Source organism: Salvia hispanica, chromosome 1 (assembly GCF_029641045.1).
Source record: "Salvia hispanica isolate PSC_SH4W2 chromosome 1, Shi_PSC_v1, whole genome shotgun sequence".
NCBI classification, from domain to species: Eukaryota; Viridiplantae; Streptophyta; class Magnoliopsida; order Lamiales; family Lamiaceae; genus Salvia; species Salvia hispanica.
In genome coordinates, this window is record NC_142692.1 from 10,422,346 (window position 1) to 10,449,382 (window position 27,037).

Below are 27,037 nucleotides of genomic sequence, written 5' to 3' on the forward strand. Positions count from 1 at the left end.
GATTATTCATTTGATTAAATAAATTGATGGCTAAGAAGCGAATTTTTTGGGAGTTAAAACCTTTGTGGTGGGGGGACGCACTAAAGTTAAATATACACATTAAATTAATTTATCAACTAGTCTTTATCACAATAAAAAGTTGCAGGTACACATACACATCATTATATGTCGTTTTCATAGAGTCATTAACCTAATCCTTCTTATCTTGTCCTTGATTATTTATTCATTTTTCTGCGGCTAGTAATGGTTTAGCCGTTGGCTTTCCACCTAAAAGAAATTTCATAAGATGACATTTGATCAAGAAATAATGGCATAATGCATAAAATTAGATGGTTTGTTTTCACAAACCATGAGATAATGGGCCTTTTATTAGGCCCATCTGCCATAATATTTGGATTGGCCCCCTTGTTTATTTCAGCCAAAATAATTCATACTAATAGTAAATACAGTACTATCTACGAAAGTAATGTACCACAAAAAGCTGACTCATATACAGCTTCATTAAAAATTCAGTAAGCATGACGAATACTATTAACAAATTCTTGATTTAGACATTCTTAGGAATCATTCTTTGCGGCGTTGGTAAGAAGTTACTAACAAATTAGGGTTTGAGTCATTTAGTGTTCATCACCTTGGTGTGTATGAATTTTAACCCTCAAAAATAAAAACATTGTTTATCTATATATTATTAAGCATGTGTAACTGGATTATGTAATTGAGGAGTAAGTTTTTTATGGAATAATCCTTCGTGAAACAGAAAAAGGTAGAATTAGATCAAAGTCTTTTCTTGGGCATATGATGGACCATAATGGACGGACTCTTTATCTTAGCGGACCTTAACTCTTCTTAAACATATCAAATTAACTTTGCAAATGGAAAACTCTCTCCATCCTATAAAAATAGATAATTTTGAGATCATAAGATTTTTAATGTATAATTAATATTATGTTGTTATGGTTAGATCCTAAAACTCTTACTACAATTTTGCTCCATATTTTCGAAACACCAAATCATTTGTTATATTATTTTATTCATTTCTACTTGAATTAGTTAGTAATAGGATTTTAGAAACCAAACTAAAATTTGAATCATCTAAATAGTGAAAGATAGCTACTACAACACACAGTTTAATATGGATTGATCTCTCACTCTCTTACTGTAACATATAACCATCAAACAATGAGGCCTTAATTCTAGTGCAAGCTTAATATTATTTCTCTTTCCTTCATCACTTGAGCACAGCCAGCATATTCTATATTGATCTAATTCGCACTCCATTGAGACCTTGTCTAAAACTAGTGAGCTGTCTATATTAATTAAAGAGGCAAAATTAAAATAATCAATTTTGATAAAGTAAAAGTTCATTCTAAAAAATATACTAGTACTAATAATCATGGTCATCCATGTCCAAAATTTCCTACTATTATATTTTCTTTTTAATAAATACTGAAAAAGGAAAATATAAATTTAAAAAATTTGAAATTACGTTGAACTCCGCATCTTAGCGTCGTTGCTTCTCCTAGTATAGTAGTTGTATTTTTAAATTATCCTTTTCAGTTTTGATACTATGAACTCCGAAAATCTGTAAAGTAGAATATACTGTAGATTTTTAAAAGCGTAAAATTGACTCTTTTCTAGTGGAGTATAAAATTGGCTAGAATTAATACATTCATTTTTATCGTGACTCTCCCTCACAAACACGTATCTAGCCATCTAGGTGTGTAAGAGGGGGCAGTGATTTATGGTATAGCATGCGTTTGCAACTTTTAAAAAAATTGGATCTAAATAAAATGTAATAATTGTGAGAATACACTTTGTTTCGAAAATGGTGCAGCAGTCGCATCTTATAATTACACTCCACATCTACATACATTTATTTTTCTTAATCATCTTCTCCATAATTTATAACAAAAAATATAATATAGGATCATGATGACATTTTCAACTTTGAGAAATATACTTTATTTGTTATTGCACCACGACAATATATTTCAACTAATCGAGAAATATATATACGTATTAGGAGTACTATTATAAGGTTCTCTTCGCAAATATCGCTTGGGAACTTAGAACTATATCAATCCTTAATTGATTAATAGATGTGGACATAACAAAATACACTCCGTATTAGTTATTGAGGGAGTACAACTAAATGTCATTCTATAATTGATGATCCTTCATGTTCTTGATTAATTAAACAGAAAACAAGTTTGAGGATAATGATTTTCAAAACTCTTTTGAGCAAAAGATTAGTAATATATAATTATGTCTATAGTTTTATCTACTATGTATGGCATACGCTATGAGCACAATAGAATAACTGATTAACCTAATTGAGTAGGAATACGATTTTAATTGGGATTGTGAGTCGTTGAACCAAATATAATGTCAATGATAGCCGACTTGAAATAGCACATTGATTATACCCTACTAAGAAGTAAGAATTGTGATTAGTTGAATCAAATATATAATTCTCGCTTCAAAAATTTTAAGAATATGTCACGAAAAGTGTGATACTATTAACTTCAATTCCCATAATATTTTTTTCAAATAAATCAAACTCCTCCATAATTTGCAACCTCTATATAAACCACAACTCCATATCCAAAAACACTAATCCCATTACCCAAATCCATAGAAGAAACACTCAATGGCTCCATTGTTGGCCTTGGCGCTCATTTCGTTCCTATCTCTTTCCACCAATGCCGAAGATCGGGCTCACGGCCTAAGCAGTGAACCTCCCGTCGCAGTCACCCCAAAGGCATTCACATTTTTCCACCCGGATGGGAGCGGAACTAACCCGTGTGACCTGTCACACTGTTCCACATTGCCTCAAGCAGCGACCGTGAAGCCACAGAGCCCCACCAAGGGCAGCCACGGGCTGGGAGCCGGTGGCATTGCCAGCATTTCCCTAAGTTTATTGTTGGCCCTCGCAGTCGTGGGAATGGGAGTTTACTATGTGATGAACAAGAGGAAGGCTAACCTCGACAGAGCCAAACAACAGAAGCTTACTGAGGTTTGAGATGGAACCATTTTGCAGCTTTCTCAGCTTCCAAATTCTACTTCTCTGCTGGCTCCTATAAAATTCTAGATCTAGACTTTTTTCATGTATTTTAGTATGATTAATGTTTTCAGATACAAATAAAATGCAAATCTGTAATGTTATACATTTACTCATGCATTAGTATATAGACTAAAGTCTAATATAGAATAAATGTAGGAAGACGGCAACATGCCCAAATCATGACCTGCATTAAGGCGATCACAGCCACAGGAGCTATACCAATATAATATATTGGAATTTATATCTCTTCAATCTAAGAAATGACCAGAGGTGCGGCTCACACAATGTAGAATACAGGTGGAACGTCCACGGAAAACACAATGGGGCCAATCGAACATTAAAACAAACACATTAGATAGGAACAAAAGACTCTTGTATTCGGAAAAAAATGTACATATGCTACACGACACATCCATACTCATCCACCCAGTAAAGATTTTCCAGGAAGATTGAGAAAGCAAAAAACTAGCTGGAGCTTGGGAGATGGAAGGACCCATGGCAGTTGCCATCTTATTATAACCAAGAAAACCTCTGCAACAGTTGCATAGCAATAGCAAGGGAGCATTCCTACCATCCATGTGAGCTTAGATACTCAATAATTGGTCCAAATGTGCTATCCACAGATTTATTCCAAATGTGTGCAAACTCTTGGCGAGACTTCCGCCCAAAAATAGGCTCCGTTGGCTGAAATTAAAGCAGAAGCTCAAGTCACTGAAAAGCAATAGAATTACTAATAACCATGAGATGTAGAGTAGCTAACAAGGTAAAAAAAAACATGTTTTGTCAATGATTCCCCAACTGGCACTCACCCAAGCCCATCTATGCACACATGCATATACTTAATTGCATATTTAGACAAGTCCAAAATCCAACGGGTTGGTAACTTGGTGTACTTAAAAAAATGGATAGCATGTCCAAAATCGTAAAAGAAAAAAATAAAAGTGGCAAGTATTTACCTGGTCAAATGACGACGTGTAACTTATATAACAATTCTAGTCACACTTTTGGAAGTTAATCAAATTAAATTTCTAAACTTCGTAGTTAAATGATAATTTAATACTCCGTACGTGTTTTATCAATCGGGAACTTGTGCCCAAAATCTGTTATTAAAGATGTGAATCCAGCAGATATGAAAATGATTACCATCAATTTTGTGACAGTTCACACACCAAATAAAGTAAGAGAGAGATGTCTTGCAAATATGATTAAGCCAACTACTATCAATCAATGGTTCCTTAAGCCATTTCAAACAAGTCAGAACTGAAGTTAAGGGTCAAAAGTAAAATCATCAAGTGAAAAAAATGATGTCAAGTAATTCAAGATCTTCAATATGTTCAGTGTTTATTGGCGATATCATCAATGAAGTAACGTTCAATCTGAAAATAAAGTGCAAAGCCCCAAAAATTAAAGATAGATAACTGTCAGTTTTATCTTTGAAGTTTGAAGGTGTTAATGTTATAATTTTTCACTAAGATCAACAAGAAGTAGCATTCCTTCTATAAGAGATTAAAGAATGAAGCCATACAACAAACATTTAGAAGGGAAAACCATTCGTGGAAGTATTTGACTATCAAAGTATTAACTCCCATCATTAAAGTTCAAAGGTAATCTGGTGGATTCAAGAACAGTCTCCACAAAAGTCATCAAGAAGTAGCATCTAATGGAACTAGGGCGTTACGTCCCCAGATGAACACCACCAAATTCAAAATTAAGTTCAGAAAGGATCAGTATTCGATTCCACCACTTGAATACAAAGTACAAACCCAACAAGAAAAAAATCTGGAGAGAGGAACTAGAGGAAATAGAGAGTGAAACAACAAACTCGCCTATTTTATCAAAAAACAATAAATTGCAATGGTTTTTTTTTTTTTTTGTGTTTTAAGAAGTTTATACATATTATTTTAGTTCACCAAATTTGGTGTGATTCAAAGGATACAACCATCAGTTTCCCTCAAAAGAGAAATGAATAACCATCAGTTTGTTTTGCAAATATGTTAGACTAGCATGCATTATTTCCTCATCAAAAGGAAAGTCTCACCGACAGAGAACTTAAGGACCTATTTCACATGCCACAAACCCGCTCAAGAAAAAAATAAACCTTGCAGAGTATGTATGAACGGCTTGTCTAGCATGGAATCCTCTATTTTTTTTTAAACATATCTTATTCCTTTTTCCAAGTTGGCTAAATCCATGTGACTTTTTTGTTTAGTACTCTCTCTCTTGCTTCCTTTTTCATATTTGAAGTGACACAAGAGGGTCACATGCAGGTAGCCTTGTCTACATAAGCCTAGGGAACTCCAGGGCATTATCCACTTTAGTACACACACATAATGCAGCTAAATATTATAAAACCCTTGCACTGCCATTACCACATGGATACTTTTCTCTCCTTTGATCCAATTCATAAAAATTCTTGAGACCATATATAAACCTTTTTATGTGATCAGGAGGATCTTCAATATAGCCATTTCATTGTGATCAAATGTCCTAATTTCAGTCGGATGGCCACTTGTATCAAATATGAATTATGATAGACTTGATACTTTGTAACAAATTAATATCTTGGATGCTGAATGTTACCAATCCAACACAAGCATATATCTTCATAGAAAAGATTGATAACCGTAGAAGAAGGTATAGTTTATCTCCTACTCAGGAACAAATCTGAACTATAATAAAGGTTGCTCCCTCTGTGTAAAAATCTTTACTAAAAGGCAGTAAAAAACACAGATGATAACTATAGCCTATAGCAGTGATGTTAAGTAGTGGATGGCGGAGGCAGTTAAACTTGCCGCCTATAGGCCCTATAGGTGTCAAGTTTATTTTGTAGCAACTAGTAATTAAAGAATTTAATGCAGCATTGTGGAAACCAATAATCATACAATTAACAGTGGTCGTTCCATTTCACGCACCAGCAAGCAAGCAATATTATAGGTTGACAAACATTGTACCTATGCTTTCCCATAGCTGGAACTGGACGTTATTAGTCATATTTTCTAAATAAATGGAATTTACCACAACCTTGAGATTCCATAAAAACTAGCAGATGTAGCTTCTTTGGACCATGACCAAAGACTGTATGCATAATTAGTGAAAGAACCATTTGTAGTACTAATAACAATGACACAAAGTGACAAAACTCAGTTTTTCCTTCTATAAATTTGAACTACATCTGACCTCGCTCTCGCTCTCGCTCTCCCTAGTCCCCACCCCCTATATCTATGTGTGTATAAGGCAAGGAATTAGCCGAAATATGGTGGTATCTCCCATTTATAATTTTTCAAAGAAGAGCAATGAATAAAAAAAACAAGAGTTATTTGTAAGTTTGTAGCTCCAAGATCAATTTTCCAGAAGTAGAGCCAATCCACTCAAGAAAGGAAGTCAATTGGGGCACTTAGTCAACTATCTCAATCAAGAACACACATATATGTTCAGCAATTGGCACAACCAACCACTTCAATCATTCCAGCAACTCATAAAAATCCATTGGAACTAGTCAACAATAGAATTACCCGAGGCTCATAGTGATTAATTGATTTATAGATGCTTCTACGCTGCTCAAAAACCACGGCCCCGGTTAAGAGGCTCCCTAGCGCCGCGCCCAATAGACGCTCCTGCGCAGAAATCAAAATGCAGAAACAATACGCATGAAAACTATACACAAATTGCCCGACTCCATGCGACACTTTTGATAAAAAAGAATAACAAGGAGAAAAACCTGAGCTAGAACGCTGATCATCGTTCCAAGGTATTGGGATTTGGGATTTGGATAGGAAGAGGAATACCTGTTACTGTCTTGATCGTAAAATAGGCTTTGGGTAGGGACCAATGGGCCAAGCCCAATACAATTGTTCATTTCATTTTTCACATCAAATAATGTGTTTTTCTTCTAAATATTTTAAAACACCACTTTACCAATTAATTAAGTTGCTCGGCATCATTCTAATCCAAGAATCAATAACCTGTTTAAATTAAATTTAGCCAAACACACTCTAGATTTATACGAACAATGGATTGGTCTGATTTGCAGAAGATGTATCCATAAGTTTTGTAACAGCCCGCCATTTTAGGGTATAATAAATGCGGCGACTGCTACCTAGGCAGACTTAAAAATAACACAACATAGCCTAAGGTTTAACTTAAAGGGATTTGACCAAAGTATTAAATGCACTATTAAAGCAATAGGTCAACAGCTTAATCAAGAAAATAATAATGAATATATATTATGGAATATGCTCAAAAGGCAAGGGTTTAATATAAATCCAACAAAACGCATTATGTCTCAATATTCTAAGCAATAATGAAATAGTTCAAAAACGATGATACTAAGTTTCATGTTTAGCGGAAGCAACTAAGAGAAAAGTGAAGAAAATGTATAAAGACACAACTCCACTTGATGTTTCAAACAATCATATCATTATTCAATTTAATAGCTCAACACCGCCACCCGCCCGTCACTGCTCAACCTGCACATAGAGAAAACACATGCAAGGCTGAGTATTTTAAACATACTCAGTAGACTCATGCCAAAACGTTTTAATTGTTATGCCACCCTTACCATAGTGAACTCGAGTTTTGCATTTATTTAAAGAATAGCATCGAGTATCACAAAAATATTTCATAGACTGGCCAGTCAAACAATACCTCGCATTTTCTCATCAATCAACAATATCATGGTGCGACGAAGTGTGGCCACACTTTCGCCCACGAGACCGGCCGACTAGTAAGGACGGCTCCCGATCTCCCGTGTACACTAGCCTGATAGGGTTTGCGGCCCTACTCAGACCCGAATTCGTTTATATAGCCCTATAGCCTAATGGAGCGTACTCACAAACTAGGCATCAGGCACACATAATATCCAAAACAATCACAGGCATGGCATAACAGTTTAATCCACCCTTATTTCTTCACTTTCATAAATTTGCAACATAAATGAGTTTAAGAATAAAGCCCACCTCGATTCCTAGATCACAAGTATGTTCTTCTTCTTGCTATCACTCCGTGAGCGCGAGTTATCACTTTTAATTTATGTATTACAAGTAAGTCTCAATCATTGATCAAAATCATGCATGTTCCCACGTTTTCCCTTTTTCCCATCGATTAGTTTTAATATCACCATTCAAAATCAAAGTACGATTATCATATCGCTTTTACTCGCACAACACTCCAGATTTATCATCAAATCGTGTCACGCATGAGTGTTTTCAAAACACACCCACACACACACGCGCGAACACACACATCAACACACACACACGGTTTCACAAACACACACATGTGCATCCCATTCATCAATTAATTTCCTCATCACTCAATCTAAATGCATGTGGACTCAAGAACACCGATTAATCGGTAGATGAAGAAAAGATCAAAATAAAAATACCTTTTTCGATAGAATGAACGGTAGAAACAAAGTAGTAGCCTTGATTATTCAAAGATTCTTGAATTTCAACTTCAATTCTTCTCCAAAAGATGAAGAAATATTGGAGAAAGTAGAAGAAAATTTTGAGAGAGTGAACGACGTGAGGGAGAGGGGGGCGATTTTTGTGATGCTAGGGTTTAGGTTCTCACTTTTATATTTATAGAGTGCAAGATTTAATCCCACAATTAATTAAATAAAAGATTTGAGGAGATATGGTGGTTGTAGTTGGCGAAAATTTGGAGAGAAAAATAGGGGAGTTCGAATTTTAGGCTATTTATTTAGCCTATAATTTAATTTGAATATTTCACAGAGTAGGATAAAATATCACCGGGCAGAATAAAATAATAAACTCCCCAATTAATATGAAATACGCGTGATTATTGAATCTCTACCCAAGGATTCAAATTAAAATCCTAATTAAAATAGGATATGACAAGATCTTCTTAGATATGGTAATATATGCTAGAATATTTATATTTATTCATGGAAGAGAATAAATAAGGGATCAAATAATATAATAAAATAATTCCTTCTCCCATAAATAGGAGATTTTCGAAAATCTCCATATTATAAAGTGGGTTTCGAAAATTTCATAGAGAAAATAAGGAATAATCGGACTTTGGATTTAATTTGGATAAATATCCCAAGAGAATAATCAAATCCACGAAAAATAGAATTCCTCTCCAATAAATCATGAGGGTATTTATGAAAATCTTATTTAATCTCACTCATCCCTTAGGAAATAATTCGCCACGGTATATTCTACCCCGCATCACAATATTCACATAATCGCATCACAAAATCCACCATTTTTAATTCCACCTCATATTCACAGCACATTGACCTTTCAACAGTCACACCATAATTTTTAAATATTGACTATTCAATAGCCACGTCATATAATCACAAGTTTGACTATTTAATTCAAACTCAACTTCATATTGCAATTAGGTCACAAAGAATCATGCAATAAATTACTCATTATTTACTTCACATACTTCATAGCATTAAAAACATTTAATGCAAAAAATTTATGTCTCGAAAATTAGGATCTGAAAAAGGGGATGTTACAAGTTTGATGTAATCTCTAATTTTTTATAGGCTTTTGCTAATATTTATTTTCATTATTAAGTGTTTCATATATGATATATTATTTTCATACACCACAGCACCACAGTCCACACACAAACTATACACTACACAAGCATACATAGACTTCATATCCGTTTTACCGAAAAAAAGGATTTACAATTCCTTCAAATTTAATTCCGTAAAATTCTAATTCTACTTTAATTTCAATTTCGTGTACTGAACTGATTCTGGGTTATTTTTTCTTTTAGCAAGAATCAAAATTTTTAATCATATTCGAGTATCTTTTGTTGCCTTTCAATATTTAATTTTGCATTTCTAATAAATTTAATTTACTTTTAAGTATTTTTAGTTTTAGTCATTTTAATTTCAAGTCATCAATAATTTAATTCACACTGTTCAATACTTTCTTCTTTCTAACTAAGTTGAAGTATTTATTTTTAAAAATAAATCCATTCATTTTTACTTTATTTTATCATATACTTAAATATTTTCTCGTATTTTATTTTATTTTCATTTGATCTATTTAAAATAATTTATTTATGTTTGCCTAAAAGAAGAAGAGATTATTTAAAAAGATAAAAATATATTTTCAGTATATAGGAAAAAATTATATTTAGTTTAGACAAAATTATAGACGTAGAATGCGGTGCAGGGAATGATATTGTTCTGAAATTTTGGATTATAAACAAGATAAAACAAAACTCCCTCTCTGACACCACCATTCCATCCACGTTCTCTCGTCTATCTATCTCACGCGCGCTAACACACGCGTGCGCAGATACTCTACTTTCTGAATAGCTCTTAGATCTTCCATTTTCACAAACAAAGCTCTCATCTCCCTCATTACTTGTTTTCTACTCTTCTCTCAGATCCCCAACTCTCTCTCTCTCTCTCGTATAGTCAATTACTATTCCACTCACTTTCAAGCTCCAATCCAACAATCAGATCTCATCCATGGCCTCCATTTCCCCAATTATCTCTCTCTTCTCGCTCCTCCTCTTTACTTACCCCGTCCTCTCCGATCATTCGCCGGCGCATTCCCCTTCTCCACATACGCATCCACCCGCCGACCAAATTTCTACGCCTCCGTCCTCCGCGCCTTCACCCGCCCACTCCCTCTCCTCACCTCCGGCGCCGCCGCCTCCAGATCTCGACTCACACTCACCTTCTCCCGCACCGACTCCGGACAACAAGTCTCCCTCTAGCTCTCCCGCGCCGGCCGGAGACATCAAGCGCGAGAGTGAGCCCAATGCGGCAGATCTGGACAACAAGGGCGACTCATCCGGCGGAATTAGTAGCGGCCAGAAAGTCGGCGTGGCGGTGGGAGTGATAGCCGGAGTGCTGATTGTCGGCGCCGGCGTGGTGGTGTACAAAAAGCGGCAGCAGAATATCCAGCGGTCGCAGTACGGGTACGCCGCCAGGAGAGAGATTCTGTAGATTCAAATTTTCAGATCATATTCATACTAGTATATACGAATTCCGAATTTCTGTGCTTGCTTTTTTAATATCACTCTATTTTTTCCAATAATTTTGTTATTTGATTGGTTGAATGATTTGTTATTGGAGCTAAAGGCATTTCCATCCATATTCCATTCCGATGGAAGTCTCAACAGCAACTAGCAATAAGTAGCTATATTTTGTGTATTTCAATCGATTTTCAGAACAGAGCATCAAAGTGTGAAAACATATGATTAGTATATACTCCTGATAAACCATATATGGTATGGACTAATTAAGCGTAACAAGAAATTACAAAAATAAATGTTGTGCTGTTTGGTCGCGGAAAAAAATGGTGGGATACCACCAACATGTATGGTTTCGTTGTCAATTTGTCATTCATCACTCATAAATTAACATTTATATCTCCGACCAAATTTTTATTGCTATGACTCTATGAGTTATGACATACCCTTTTCACGTTTTGTGGAAGAAATTTATTTGATATGGCCTGACATTTTAGGAAATTGTTAAGCATTTTCATTAAACTTCTACCATATCCTCAGTATATCTTTATGTTGTTCGGAAGAGAGAGAATAAAAAATATTGAAATATTGTTAGCAGAAAATGAATCTGACATAATTAAATAATTTTTTTAAAAATTTAAAAGTTCATCATTTTAAAGTATAAACTGAAAAAAGTAATTTATATTTTAAGAGACAAATAAACATTATTAAAACTACCTAGCTAGTTTTAGTCACAAAGGATTTGATCTTTTACCATTAATCATTTCTCCAAAACAAACAAACTCACAAACAAACTCATTCAGCAGATTAATCTCATAATTTGACTCAGCAATGGTGCGCCATGTGCATTGCGGGAGGAATTTTGCGGCGGACTTCTTATCGCACCATGCCTATAGCTTTGCTCATGGGGTGCTTGTTTTGGATCAACCACCATCAGGTCTTAATATTTGGCTCCTTCATGATGGATTAGACATTTCATATTGTCGTTAGTTTACTTTCTTTTTAGGCTTAGCCTGCTTTTTTTATCAAAAAAAAAAAAAAGAAGAAAGAAGATAAGAGCACTCCCAATGGAGGTGGCGAATTCTCGGCGATAAATCGCCGATTATCGCCGAATTATCGCCGGCCATTGTGGCGAAGTCGGCGATAATTCGGCGATAATGTTACCGTTGCTTCGCCGAGTGGCGATTTATCGCCGGATTATCGCCGAGCGATCGCCGGCCACTGTGGGCGACGCTCGGCGATAATCGGCGATTTTTAAAATTTTTTTTTTTTTTTTTGGCCGAACGGCTATTTTATCCCACCCCTATAAATATTTCATCCTCTTCCTCCATTCATCACCCACAAACTTCATTCACACAAATTTTCAATCTTTTTTCTCTCCATCTTTATTAAATGAGTTCTGATTCATCGTCTCGTGCTCAGTCCGACGAGGAAATATCACATTCTTCTTCCGAAGAAGAGGTACCTCCCGCTCCCACCGGATGGGATGTAGCGGGTTTCGCCAACAACCCAATCAACAACTATATCTCCCGCTGCATACAAAGCGAGATCGCTCGAATGCAGCAGCCACCCCCCCAACGGCCAATCCGCCGGCGGCGCCGATACATCCCTCGCAACCACACTGGTGCGCACGATCGGCTGTTCGCCGATTATTTCGCGGAGGAACCACGTTATCCGGCAGATGTATTTCGTCGCCGGTTCAGAATGCGCCGCTCCCTCTTCCTGCGCATTGTTAATGCGTTGTCCGCGCGTTACCCCGAGTTCCGGCTCCAGCGAGACGCAGCAGGGAAGCCCGGACTATCGCCCCTACAGAAATGCACTGTTGCCATCCGGCAGTTGGCATATGGAGGGTCCGCCGACATGTTCGATGAGTATCTGCAATGCGGCGAGACGACTGGCAACGAGTGCCTGAAGAATTTCTGTCAGGGCGTGCGAGAGATATTTGGGGAGCACTACCTTCGCTCGCCGGACGCAGCTGACTGCCAGTTCCTACTGGATTGGCACTGGAGGACCCACGGCTTTCCGGGGATGCTCGGCAGCATCGACTGTATGCACTGGCAGTGGAAGAACTGCCCAACCGCGTGGCGAGGCCAGTTTACTACCGGCTACAAAGGTACGCATCCCACCATCATTCTTGAAGCCGTTGCCGACCAACGGCTTTGGATTTGGCATGCTTATTTTGGTATAGCCGGGTCGAACAACGACCTAAATGTTCTCAATTCCTCGCCCCTTTTCAACGAGCGGATCAACGGATTAGGCCCCTCCATCGAATTCACGGCCAATGGCAATGTGCATAACATGGGGTACTACCTGGCTGACGGCATCTATCCGCAATGGCCCGTGTTTCTGAAGACGATCAGATGCCCACTCGGAGATAGAAGAAGGTATTTTGCCCGAGCGCAAGAGTCTGCGCGCAAGGATGTGGAGAGGGCATTTGGGGTGCTCCAATCGCGATTTGCACTGGTAAAGGGTCCGACGCGCTTTTTCTACCAGGGGGATATTGCCGATATCATGTATGCGTGCATCATCATGCATAACATGATCATCGAAGATGAACACGAAGGCGTCCTCGACGTCACCAACGACCCAAGTGTTGCATCATCGAGTCACGGTGTCTCAACCGAGTCCGCCCGCCAGGGTGTACCGCACAACGAACATGAACGGTTCCAGGCGTTCATGGACATACACCAGAAGGAGGCCCATCAAGCACTACAACACGATATCATCGAAGAATTGTGGGCAAATAGAAACCGCGCCCACCGCCCTTGAATTTTTTTTTCTTTGAATTTTTTTTTTGATTTTTTATTTCCATTCGTGTACTTTTTTTTTTTTTAATTTTCTTCGTTGTAATGTGTACCCGTGTTTAATACAACGAACTTTATTACTATTTATTTGATTTATCTTTATAAATTAAATAAGCTAGCTTTATTATATATAAAAATAAAACAATTAAATTAGTGATGATGTAAAAATGAAATGTTGAGTTAGGGAGAAATAAGGGAGAAATAAGGGAGAAACCATTGTAGGGGTTGGCTAAAAACTGGGGATAAAATGTGATGCTGATGTGGCGCTGATGTGGCAGGAGTTAGGGAGAAATAAGGGAGAAATAAGGGAACTCCATTGGGAGTGCTCTAATACTACTAACGAGACATAGTGAGTAAACCCAAAACCAAATAACCACATCACTATTTTGTTGGAAATTTCTCACAAGTATTTAGCACCTTCAAAATCAGATAATGACATGCCAAAACAAATCAATATTGTAATGTAACACAGCACTTTTATACAATTACAGGTGTGAATATCGTGGATTCACTATATTAACTTTGAATAAAGATTAAATGACTAAATCCAACTTTTCTAAAACATTTCACCAATATAAAATTGACATATAGCCACTCGTTACATAAAGAATAAAACTATTCCAGTTGCTAAAACGTTTCTTTTGTCAATTTCGTACAAGAAAAACCTTTCATTTTTCATTTTCTCATCCAAGAACAAAAAGGTGAAAATTTCGGTGGTGCCGCAATCTCCAACTCAAAGGTAAAAACTAAAATCCTTCCATTGTAATACTAAGAAACTCAAATCATAGACAACCTTCCATGAATAATAAGAAACTCAAATCGCATGAAACCAGTCATATAATGAATGAATGCAGAATTCGCATTGCTTGGTTTTGTTACGTCACAGATAATTTGGAGGATGTGTATATAGTTTATTCCTATATTTCAACTAGAATATTGCCTTCTCCTCCATTGATATCACCATATACATCAAATCATATATGCTAATTTGCACGATCTGTATGCTAATTTTTATATAAAATGTGTACAGATCAATTAATGTTTGGACGACTTGTTAGTTACTATGGTTATCATTAAATGAGATTTGAGGATGTGCACTACTCCTTAACTATTTGGCAAAGATGTAATGCAACTTAGGTGGTGCTAATTTTTTTGTTTACTACAAGTATGGATGATATATACTACATTAAAAGGCCTTATTCTTAAGATAGGAATAGAGATCGAAATGGATGTCGAGGCATATGATTTCTAAATGAAATATGCTAAAGTAACAGGTTTTGGAACTCGAAAACTAGTTGCGTAAAAATATCCAAATACGGGCAACATCTTGGATATTAGTTTCTATTATTAGTAAGTTATGCTTCATCTGTGTTTGTGTTTCACATATCTCTTCCATATATAACTTTGACCTGAACTTTTTTCTTTAACAATATGAAAATGACAAAGCTACATGATTTATCATATCTAGATAATACTGTATTTATGCATCCTCCTAATCTTGTGCAGGTGGATCCACCCAGCGGTCATGATCTTTGATCAGCTGTATCAATGCGTCTGTTGCTCCTTCCATGGCAATGCCTCGTTGCACCACCGTCTTAACTCCCATGAAATGAAGGGATAAGCAAAACATAAAGAAACTAGTGTTTATAGAAAAAAAAAGGACAAATATGAGTGAGTAGTGGTACCTTTCCGACATAGAGGTCGATCTTCCCAGGAGCGCCACCAACATAGCCGAAGTCTGCATCAGCCATTTCTCCGGGTCCATTGACAATGCAGCCCATGATGGCAATCTGCATACCACAACAAGGTAAGATTATGCCATTCAACGACACACGATGCATTATTGTTCTTTTCAGGAATAAGTGATCTTACTGAAACACCAGGCAAATGAGATGTTTTTTCTCTTATTTCCGCGCTTATCTCTTGAAGATCAAATAATGTTCTTCCACATGACGGGCACGACACATATTCCTGGACGCATCATAATATGTCAGTGGCTGAAATTTAGTTCGATTTGTTGTGAAATCCTTCATTCGTACTTACTGTCTTTGTATTTCTCATTCTGCAACCTTGTAGCAGATTGAAAGACGTATTTCTGAGGAAATCAAAGTCCTGATCTGCAGCTTCTAGTAGGACTCCATCTCCCAATCCATCTACGAGTAGGGATCCTGCCTTTGTCCCAGCACCAATCACCAAGTCATCCCTACCAATGTACACAAAACTACCCCATATAAGTTCTTCTTCATCTCAGATTCTCAGCTAATCAAACTGATGTTAGTTCTGATTTACCTGTGGACTTTTTCAGGGAATCTTATATGATGAATTACTGGAAACTCTAACGAGTTCTCTGATAGATACTCAAAAAGCCTGCAATCAACAAGATCATCAATCCAAAAGATCTGATTGGGAAAACAATATTTTTACATTGACATACAAGATTAAAACTACCTCCTTGCAGCATGGACTCTGCTAGTCTTCTCTTCAGTATATGGTACGTAATGAAGGATCATTACAGCATCTGTACTCTTCAGAATCTCTAGCTCATCTAGAGGTTCATCTCCCCGTACAGAGACTACTAAACGTGTACCTGAACGATCATCGCTAATTTAGTAGTAATTGTTATAATTTACACAATTTTGTGTCTGAGATTTTGGTATTAGGAAAAAGTGCACACCTTGGGGAAGAGGCTTGTGAGCGCCACTAGACAATTCATCGAGATTCACCATAACAAGGGCATTGCGTAATGGCTTCGCCAACTGCTCTGACAGAGGAGTTATAACTCCCATAGAAACATCTATCAACCGTTTGAGAGCAAGTCTCTGGCATTATTACAACAAACCATGATCAAATAATAGAGATTTATAGATGTAAGAAGGAAGCTCTGGCCCAAATGAAACCAGGCTTACAGCATCTTTATCGTCTAGTGGTGGAAGCTTCCTCAATAAGATTGAATCTACTGTTGCTAGGTCCTGCATCAGTGTCGAACTTTCCATATATAAAGATCTCCAACGAAGAAATCTGAAAGTCATGTTTTAAGCCGTGGAGGAGATTTGAGTGTACCTTAAATGGCATTCCAACAATAAGTTTTGTGGCTAGAGACTTATATAGAGCTTCAGGTGCCTACACGACAAAAGAGGATATGAAATCATGAAACCAGAAATAGGAGTAATGATATCCAAAAATGTTTTTGAACTTGACAGATGCTATTGTCAAAGAAAGAGAATAAAAGGTTGCAGGAGACCTGCAACTGATCCACAGAAATCGACATCAAAACTGAGCCATCACGATGGAGAACACCTCGATAATCAACTTCTTCACCCTGTATCAGAAACATCAAAGAGCTATTAGTTCCAAAGCCCTGAAAGAAATTCTTTGTAAGAATCAACACTAACGAGCATAGCCAGACCTCCTTTTGAACTGGCAACTGACCACTTCTACGCTGGAAATCAAAATACCGTCTGTTCTTTTCTTCAAAAGGTTCCTGGTTATTAAATACTAACAACCCCTCAACCTCTTGCTAAATAAAAAATTGAAGATTTAAAAAAATTAATAGTAGCTCTGTATGCGTTACCACTCCTTTCTGCAGCTCAGCAGCTTCCATACCAAGGTTAGCCAATCTGTTACACGGATCAATCTCTTCCTCCGGAGGTTCAGTTAAAGAAACACGAATCGTATCACCCAAACCATCCTGAATATTTAACATCGATCTTGAGAAAACTACAGATATGTTTGGATACTAAATAAGCAGGTTTTACATGTCCTGATTTTGATTCCCGTCAGTAAGTTGCAAATGAGGAGACGTACCATAAGAAGTGTCCCGATGCCAATAGCAGATTTCATGCGCCCGTCTTCACCCTCACCAGCTTCAGTTACTCCCAAGTGTAAGGGGTAATCCCATCCCAAAATATTCATCTCAGCAACCAGAAGGCGGTATGCCTGGACCATGACAACAGGGTTGCTTGCTTTCATTGAAAATACAAAATTGTGGAAGTCCAGTTTCCGACAAATCCTAGCGTACTCAAATGCAGATTCAACCTGTTACATGGTCAGATAAACATGACATATAGGTACTAGAACTGCCCATATAAGGAAACTACTTTGATTCAAGTTATGAGTCGTTCCTTACCATTCCTCTTGGAGAGTCTCCGTAATAGCTCATAATACGATCTGACAGGCTACCATGGTTAGTTCCAATGCGCATTGCTCGTCCATACTTTTTGCATTTCTCAACCAAAGGGGTGAAAACCTAATTTGTTGAAACATCCACATCTATAACCTCATATTTGTATAAGTTACTACATTTGGTATTCATGTTGTAAAGCCACACAACATACCTTGTCAATATGCTCAAGTTCTTTCTGATAATCATCTTCTGTGTATTCCAACTCTTCAAACTGTGCTCTCCTGTCAGCTAATTATATTAATCAGGTTACATTTAATCAGCAAACAAACCATCGTTATTTTTTTTACCAAGTGAAAGAAAATAGAGAAAAAGTGTTGAAAAGGTACCGAAATTTCCTGGATTAACACGAATTTTATCAAAGCATTCAGCAACCCGCATTGCAACAGATGGAGCGAAGTGAATATCCGCAACCAAAGGGATGTTGTAACTGTGCATATTAATTGGATACATGAGCACTATGCTAGCTAGTAATATACACAGATATAAAAATTTTAGATGCATTACTTACTTCTTCTGAACAAGTGCATTTTTAATTTCAAAGCATGCATCGGCTTCTCTCCTTCCTTGAACAGTTATTCTAACAATATCTGCTCCTCGGTCTGCTATTGTCATTACCTGTAAATATAACGACTCAACTAAGGACGTGAAAAAGTAGTGATCAAATTCCAAAAAACAATGATGTCTAATTATTATGAAGTGAAATTTTTTCTTCCAACATAGGCCCTCAAGTCCTCAACAATTATCAAGGCTTTAAGGGAAAACCTCTTCTAATATGGAAGGGAGAAAATTAAAAGAAAAACGAAGACCTGTTCAACTGTAGCAGCTACATCCTTTGTATCTGTAGTGGTCATAGTTTGAATTCTGATGGGATGCTCACTACCAAGAGCCACGTTTCCCACCATAACCGTGCAGGTTTTTCTCCTTATAGTTTTGTGTATCGATTCACAATATTTCTGCCTTGGAACTACATTCAAAAGTATTATGAATCACACTGGAGCAAGCATACTCAACTATCATCACAAGAATCAGGCAAAAAAGGGAAAAAAATGCAATGACTAAGGCATTAAATTCTCAGTCCCAAATAACTACAAGATCGAACATGAAACTATTCAGCAGATATATGGAAGAAAGCAAGTTGATATTAAGTTGTAGTCCATTTTATCATGCTTTCTCCTCCACCTAAACCGACAATTAACCATTCACACGAGCTTTCCTATTTTTCGAATGGTTCAAATCTACTACTACTAGATAACAAATAATGGCCTTAACAAATAAACAAGAATACCTTAAGGAAAACAAATGATGGCCTTTACGAATAAACAAGAATACCTAATAAGGGGCTTCCATCTGATGCAGGCTCAAGTTCAACAGTGTTGATGGAATTTCTGATAACAGGAACCCCCTTGCTACGTCGAAATTTAAAGCTTTGCAAGTCAGAAACTCTAGCAAAATCCCAACTTTTTGCAAATCCAATGCTCTGATGATACGAAGCTGGAACAGCTCCACTTGCCATTTCCACCACCACCTACTGAAAACCTTCACCCTTCCAAAACAAAAACCACCACAGTATCCATTTTTATTAATTTCAAAGCACACACGCATGAATGAGGAGGAGGAGTTGAATAATCTTTAAAAAAAAAAGATAAAAACGCAATTCCTGAACCTTTAACAATGAAATTTATTTGCCAAAAAAACTATGCAGTAAAAAAAAAAAAGCCAAGCCAGAGACAATAGTGATATAAACAGAAATATCAAGAACCATCTTACGAAAAATTAGTTGAGATGAAAGACGGTGGAGGGAGCTTGAAAGGAAGGGCGTCGTAGAAATTAAATTTGTAGAATTATGGAAGCAGAATATGCGAATCATAGAATTGGTGAGAGCAACCAAAGCTGTGATAGCTGATAAAGCTGCCAAAGATCACTAGCCATACAAATTTCTCAACAAATACTTGCATTTTTTTGGGCTCTACAAACATTTGGCAATTGTACTACTCCATATGCTAGTTTCAAAAGACAAAAATTTTTCGAGTCCTTACAATATTATCAGAAAAATGTATTTCTAATGTTTCTAAGAAAAAACTATAGGATCGTTAATCCTTGTTCAAATCAAAGTTAAGTTAATAAAGTGCAATTTTCAACAAATGAATTTAGACAATTTTTGAATCCGTAGCTTAACAATCTTGGTTCATTAGCAATCCATGCTACAACCTACAATCTTGGTTCAAAATAGATATGGATTCTATGATAAGTCTTCATTTATGGTTGAAAACTACAAAACTCAAAGTTTAATTGGATTCACTTTCAAGCTAAAAATCAACTTCATTTCTTTTTAATTATAAATCTACGATAATTCTGAGAAATCGTTTCGACTAGACCGCAATTCATTTATTTTATTTTTATTTTTTGCTTAAATTCCTCAGAAATTATCCACCCTAAACAAATAAAAAAATCATTTAAATTCAAAGATGATTAGGTATTTACGATAGTTAAAATAGTAACTAGAAATCCTCCTGTATGATTTATGAATCATGATGGCGTTTCTTCTCAAATTCTTTTGGTTCTGCACAATTTTTAATGTATTCTGATTCTGATAGAAGTTAGTATTATGCATATGTTTCCGTCAGATTGATTCTATACAAATTTTCATTAGAAAACATGATAAACCAAAAGAGAAGAGTAATAATGCAATACAAAATAATCAAATTGAGTAACACATCAAATTCAAATGTAGGAATTGCGAATGTGGTCATGAGACGCTATTTTCTTCTACAAGACCATATCTCTCAAGGATTGCAATTGTGTCCTCCTTAGCACTGCCAACATGAAACATAGGAAAGAACAGTATCAAAGTTATAGATCATTCGAATATATATACGGATATATCATGCTATTATGTTGTTACAAGACACTGTGGAAAATAAAAAAAAAGAAGACTTGAAAAAGTGGGGATAGATACAAAGAATATGAGAATGGGGATATACCAAGCATCACAAGCAAAGCCGTAGAGCAGCAATAACTTTTCCAGCCTTGAGAGCTTGGATGGCCTCTCCTGCATAATCTGCAGTTGCCGGCCGCACTAAGCCCGTTGTGGAATGCTCCACAGTTTTCTCGTCACATATCTCCAAATCCCAAGCCATCCTACTTGGGAAACTATGCAGGAATTGCAGCCTCGGCACCCCTTTTGCGAAAACAAATTACTAGGCATTTTATCAAACATATGCAGCACATTTAATTCATAACACAGATCATCTAGCCAACCCCTAGTAGAAACTTGAAAGATAAAGTCATTTACAGTGGAAATATACATACAGAGAGGGAGAGAGAGTACGTGTGGAGCGTTGAAAGATAGAGGAGAAGAGAAGGGGCCTCAGTGAGTTTGTCGGAACTGTTAATCTCATCAGATTTCACTGCTGGTTGCAATTGGCGGGAGTGGTTCGTTAGATTTAAAATCTGTGAAGAACCCATGAAATCAATTCACCTAACAAAACTGATGGAAAATAGTGGAAAGATTACAGTTACAGGGATCAATTGAAGAATCAAACTGGGAGAGAGCTCAGACCGACGCCGCCGGAAGAAGGGAGTCGATTAAAATTGATTACTTTAATGCTCAAAAATAAGAAAATTTAAATGAGAAAATTTTAAGTGTGTGAATTTTAAATATATATTCATATGGAGTAAAAAAGAAAAAGATATAAATCAAAAGTCGAAAATTAAAATGGATGACCACATGAAATATTAAGAGCATGCTCAACAGCATTTACTTGCTTGGTCATACTACATCAACTTTCTTAAAACATAAGCCCTAAAATAAGTGCTTTGGGCAACTACTATGCACGAGGCTGCCATTGCCATAATCCAATTGAGTAAGTGCATGACCAAACTCTCTCTCTACATTACTACATTAGTCATACCAAAATTCCTCATTTCAATATCCTACTTAACTCTAAGTATTCATCACAATTGAACAGCTAAAAAACCTGCTATTTTCTGCAAACACATAAATATAACAACTCCTCTCTACCTTAACCAAAACCTTAGATCCCACTAAAAGTTTCTGGATTCTGTGCTTCGCCTCCAGGGTGCTGGCTGGGATGCAGCATCATCTCATCACCTCCGTTGTTCTGATTCCTAGCAGCGTCTCGTCTTCTTTTCCACCTCATCACCTCAACGATGAGCGAACTACCACTCATAGCAACACCAAATCCAGCAAATGTGGACAGCAGGATTGATAGAACTGCTTGCACATGAACCTGCATATATACCCTTGGACTAATCAGACTTGTGCGTTTCTCAGCTAAAAATCATGTCCACCATTCAAGTTCAAGAAGAAAATTAGACAAGTATTTTTACCAAGTTGTAGAAAATATGAGCGAAGAGAACCACAAGAGAGAACTGCATTGATGCATATATCCAAACGAATCTTCTCTTCACTGGCAAAAAACAACTCGTGGCATTAGCCTACTTTCAGATTACTGTATAAAGTAGAAGTTATGCAGCCTATTAGTTCTGAGTTTAATACAATAGTGTTGAATTAACATAAGGTCTTAGCCGTATAAATCTGTTTCCCTGGGGCTGAGTTTGTGACATAACATACCCATAGTTGAAGATGTCATGGATGCAAGGAGGCCGAGTACACAAGAAAATGGAAGCGATATGGCGATTGCACTGCTACCCATTTTGCCAACCTGCAGTTGAAGCAGATATATGAGTATATAATAATTTCAAATAGTATACTTTATATAGAATGAAAGTAGGCCTTACCAAAAGCTGCTCAAGAAAACAGAAGTAGGCCAGCATACTCACAATTACAAGGATTGGTACTTCATGCCAAACCCTGTAATAAAACAAACTACATATTCAAGTGAAACTGCACATATGCATTGCCTTTGTAAAGATTTGATGGAGATGAAGGTGAGCTTGCCTGTACCCGTTGATCTCCAAATCAGAATAGCTATTGGCGGCTGCAGCGCGATTTATACAGCTTTGGATACGTAGAAGTGTGACGGGCAAGTTTCTAACTTCTTGCTTGCAAACTTCACAGGTCTTGTTCCCTTTGAGGGCAAACCATTTGACTGCACATTCTTGATGAGCCAGAGCAAGTTCTCCTTTGCAGCTGCATTCCATTTTAAGGGTCTCTCCACCTTCACATAATTCAACCAAGCAAATCCTACAAACAGCTTCCTCTTCAGGTATATCTTCACCATCAGCTTCACTGTTTTCTGCAAATCAACCCCACTTCACTATTAAGAAAAGGCCTTGTTTTCAGAAATATATCACCACAAATTTATATGCAGTCACAATGCTATGCAGAAATGAATATTCAATCAATAGCATTCCATGTTTTTACAAAAAATCTAACTGCTTTATTCTGATAAATAGAGGAAATTCTTGTAATGAAAGTTCTTCAAGTTTTAATGATGCACTATATATGTGTGTTCTTACTCTATGTAGAAAAGCTTATAGTTCTCAAAAGAACGCAAGCAAGCCCATAAAAAGTTACCATCATCTACACTTGTGACATTTGGTAGTTGAGGTTGGCCATCCTTGGTTAGTCTAGGTGTGGATGGAATAATACGAAAGAATGAATCCATTTTTCGGGTTCCCTTTTCTTTCCTGATCACCGGGACAGAAAGTGACCTCGACATGCGCCTAACTCCTTTTGTCTACAACATATAATCAACCAGAAACCAGTCTTTTCTCAAAAAACTTAAATATAATTCAGATACAACATTAAGTAACAATTATGTTCTAATGCAACAAAGTTGTTTTTCTTTGAGATTGAACAAACAAGAAGAACTTCTTACATCATCAGGAGCAGGAGGACAGTTTACATGCGCGTTTCCAGCATCAGAAGAGCCCGGATTTGAATTGGCTATAGGGGTTACTGGCAACGAGCATGCCTTCTTCGCCCTAGGAGTAAACATCTTTGAAAATGACCATGATCTTGACATGGATGGCTTATCTTGTGAACCAACAACGGCTGTGGTTGAAGAGATTGAATCATTGTTGGCTGCCTCTGAAGTGGAAGCTCTTTGCTTGAAGCCTTTTGGCAGGAGGTTGCGGATGGATGACCTGCCTCGTGTTGAGGAAGGTCCGGGTGATCCATATGGCCTTGAATCAGAAGGACTAGGTGTTAGGAGGAAGTTGACTCTCTTGGGGGTGGGAGTTGGTGTGGGCGGAGGCATCTTTATTTGAACGAATTCTTGGCGAGATACTTCCATTGATCTGCTAGGTATCTCCAAGAATAGGTTTGATTTTCTCCACTGTTTGCTGTTTGATGTTTCTTCAGCCATTTCCAAAGATTTTTCCAACTGAGGAAAGGAACACAAGTTTGATCATGCAAGCAGACAAGTTGGAATAACTAAAGATCAATTGATGGAAGTATGTTGTTTAGTTCCAACAGAAAGTTTCAAGTCATAACAAGAGCCATTTCCAGTGAGTGATGAATCAAAATAAACCAAGTGTTACTAAACACTGATTTTAGGGAATAAAGCAATTCTGCATATATTAATAGCTCTTTTCTTGCAAATTTTCATAGACAGTTGGAAAATGAAAGCAGCAAGCTTCATGGATACAGTTGCTTATAAAAACAAAAGTTGGTATGTAGAAATGAAGGTATATTGTAGATGATGATGTGAAGCAGAATATGATTGTCTGAGTCTGAGTCTGAGAATAAAGTAAGATGCTGAGATACACAAAAAGCTGGATTGCTTGGACAGCAGCTCCCCTAACTAAATTAAAGCTTCCAAAGTCAAGATGAGTATGAGGAAACAGAGGGGAGCAGCATGAAGAGGATGAGTAGTAGATAATACCTTGTGAATAGGGAGAGCAAGGTGTGGAGGTTGAGATGGAGTAGTAGTAGGTGCTGCATCATTAACATGAACAGCCCAGTTGTTGTTGTTGTGTAGTTGATTCATCATTTGATAAACTGAAAAATGGTGCTCCACCACTAATACCCTATTTATATATATATAGATGAAGCAATTTGGCGCCACTGTGACTGCCACAGATGTTGGTGTTGGTATAATGGTATTGGTGTCTATTTCATAGCACTCCCAAAGTGCGGCCTCGCTTCACTCTTCACTAACTGCCACTGTGGGGTTTAGTGTTTCACATATTGTTAATTATATTTGTTTGGTTTAATTATTAAAGTTGAATAGGATCTTGTGACGTGACTTTTGTGAAAGATAAACAAATTTGAGTTAATTGATCAATTCCTAATCTATATGTGTGCGTGGCGTGCTCCTATGTGTCAATCACTTTAGTTGACTTTGGTCAACAATTTGTAGGTTTCATCTTAGTTTATTAATTGTTTGAATTTTCCGGTAGGTGCTGAAAAATCCGGCACTTTTGTGCCTACCACACCTCACCAGTAATCCGGTATCTTATTTATTTTTAAAAAAGGGTCTAATTAATTTCCTTAGAAAAAAAGGTTCTAACTTTATTCCTACTACTACAAGATTACGTGTCCAATATACTAGTAATAAAATGTTTTACAATTTAATACTAGTACTAGTATTAAAGAATACAACCAAATATAGTAATCATGAGACGACACAGTTACATTCACATTTTGGTCGTAAATCACTAACCTCTTCGATTGAATTCCGAATGAATATAATTGAGTAGCTAATGGGTGGTTAATTACTTAATGAATATTAGATCACACATGAATTTTAAGCAATAAGGTAGGTTCACCCCTATTAAACATGGCCTTAAGCCCTTAATATATTTGACTGATAACTCATTTTTCAATTCTATCTAGTTTAAATACTCGTTGGGCAAGATGTCAGATGAGATTCGGAAATGATAAAATTATAAAATTGTAAAATATTGAAAGTGAAAACAAAATTCTCGAAATGCATGGTATTAAATTGATTAATACCAAATACATTGTTCCCTCACTAATTTAAGAGTGTGAGAGATCGAAGTTCAATCTCCATAACATATCTTCCTAAACTAAATACTCCACAACTAGCAATGCAATACCTTAATGATTGGAAAGGTAACTAAAATCTTCTCAGTAATTTAACTTTGAGCCCACAATTTTAAGAATCTTAGTTACATCATTTCTTGATCGCACTTACACAAATAATCTATGATTCTATATGTCTCTTCTTCTTTAATTGTAAAATGCACAAAGCGAATTGGAGAAATTGGGATGAAGTTGAAGTGACATTATGGGGAAGCATATATTATTTGATTTTGAAATATCAATTGAGATTGTATGAAATATATCACGTAGTAACGAACGTGTGAAACAATACGCATATAGAAAATTTGAGCCAAAAAAGTGTAGGTTGCCTCCCAATTGAGTGAAAAAAGTAGATGACAGATTTGAAATGGCCTACTTTGAATTTGATTACCACTCCAATTATCCTATTGTTGGGGGAAAAGATGATAATCATCATGTCAATATCAGATCATCATATTATAATACATTCTCTTTCTCTCTCAATTGTTAACAAAAATGGGGGGGAAAATATGGAATGTACGCACAAAAGCCGCATTAAATTTTTGAGAGAGTAATTATTTTGTTTGAAATTAGATTTACGATTATTTTGTTTGCCTTCATAGCAAGCTGGATGATAAAATTAATTTGATATTTTACTGAAAAAGCTAAAATTAAAGATTTAGGAATAATGTACATTCAATTGAAATTCCTCCACCAAATTAGTGATTGATATAATTCCTATAATGAAAATAAACCCGAGATTCTCCAACTATGAATTATAAAAGACAGTGGTGTTGGATAAATTCAACCATCAATTGAGAGTTATGCCATGTAAGGATCCAACATCCCACGTTTTATCAAAACCTATGGACAAGACGCTTAATGGCACCATTCTCTACCTAAAATTACAAAATCCACTTGTCATAGTATATTTTATCTAATGTTTTTATATGATGAAGAGTTAGTAAAAAAATTACACTCAATTAGTAAGTGAAAAATTACACCGACTAATTTCCTAAATGGAGTATATTATAATGAAGCTTAATGAGTCATCA

The 27,037-nt window shown here is 36.5% G+C and overlaps 4 protein-coding genes across 8 annotated transcripts; 1 reads left to right on the forward strand and 3 right to left on the reverse strand.

Annotated features, from left to right (window-relative positions):
* Window positions 1-2,631: 2,631 nt before the first annotated feature.
* On the forward strand, window positions 2,632-3,719 carry LOC148933225 (uncharacterized). Its single transcript, XM_089066551.1, has one exon. It carries the CDS (start codon window positions 2,651-2,653, stop codon window positions 3,020-3,022), a length of 372 nt encoding a protein of 123 aa, XP_088922677.1. The 5' UTR covers window positions 2,632-2,650; the 3' UTR covers window positions 3,023-3,719.
* On the reverse strand, window positions 3,279-6,922 carry LOC148933226 (uncharacterized). Its single transcript, XM_089066584.1, has 3 exons — window positions 6,783-6,922; window positions 6,577-6,678; window positions 3,279-3,748 (listed from the first exon to the last, which is right to left on the reverse strand). The coding sequence occupies exons 1-3, from the start codon at window positions 6,918-6,920 to the stop codon at window positions 3,632-3,634; spliced, it is 357 nt and encodes a 118-aa protein (XP_088922710.1). The 5' UTR covers window positions 6,921-6,922; the 3' UTR covers window positions 3,279-3,631.
* An 8,218-nt stretch (window positions 6,923-15,140) lies between these two features.
* On the reverse strand, window positions 15,141-19,985 carry LOC125218374 (4-hydroxy-3-methylbut-2-en-1-yl diphosphate synthase (ferredoxin), chloroplastic-like). Of its 2 annotated transcripts, none has more exons than XM_089067108.1 (20): window positions 19,796-19,985; window positions 19,358-19,564; window positions 18,835-18,992; window positions 18,537-18,643; window positions 18,355-18,455; window positions 18,180-18,256; window positions 17,972-18,091; window positions 17,650-17,880; window positions 17,417-17,533; window positions 17,252-17,326; window positions 17,087-17,164; window positions 16,906-16,965; window positions 16,752-16,814; window positions 16,520-16,664; window positions 16,294-16,432; window positions 16,135-16,212; window positions 15,889-16,048; window positions 15,718-15,816; window positions 15,531-15,635; window positions 15,141-15,439 (listed from the first exon to the last, which is right to left on the reverse strand). In XM_089067108.1, exons 2-20 carry the CDS (start codon window positions 19,539-19,541, stop codon window positions 15,338-15,340), a joined length of 2,199 nt encoding a protein of 732 aa, XP_088923234.1. In that variant the 5' UTR covers window positions 19,542-19,564; window positions 19,796-19,985; the 3' UTR covers window positions 15,141-15,337. The 2 variants fall into 2 exon arrangements, with proteins under 2 accessions (XP_088923234.1, XP_047975985.1); XM_048120028.2 differs by having other exon boundaries at window positions 19,358-19,571; window positions 19,796-19,984.
* A 704-nt stretch (window positions 19,986-20,689) lies between these two features.
* Window positions 20,690-25,033, reverse strand: LOC125218605 (uncharacterized). Of its 4 annotated transcripts, XR_007175982.2 has the most exons (10): window positions 24,841-25,029; window positions 23,833-24,339; window positions 23,529-23,691; window positions 22,950-23,247; window positions 22,790-22,862; window positions 22,623-22,713; window positions 22,379-22,458; window positions 22,050-22,278; window positions 21,010-21,478; window positions 20,690-20,841 (listed from the first exon to the last, which is right to left on the reverse strand). XR_007175982.2 is itself a non-coding variant. In XM_048120302.2 (8 exons), exons 1-8 carry the CDS (start codon window positions 24,946-24,948, stop codon window positions 22,063-22,065), a joined length of 1,530 nt encoding a protein of 509 aa, XP_047976259.1. In that variant the 5' UTR covers window positions 24,949-25,029; the 3' UTR covers window positions 21,739-22,062. The 4 variants fall into 4 exon arrangements, 3 of the variants coding, with proteins under 3 accessions (XP_047976259.1, XP_047976258.1, XP_088923240.1); XM_048120302.2 differs by lacking the exons at window positions 20,690-20,841; window positions 21,010-21,478 and having other exon boundaries at window positions 21,739-22,278; window positions 22,956-23,247; XM_048120301.2 differs by lacking the exons at window positions 20,690-20,841; window positions 21,010-21,478 and having other exon boundaries at window positions 21,739-22,278.
* Between the last annotated feature and the right edge of the window lie 2,004 nt (window positions 25,034-27,037).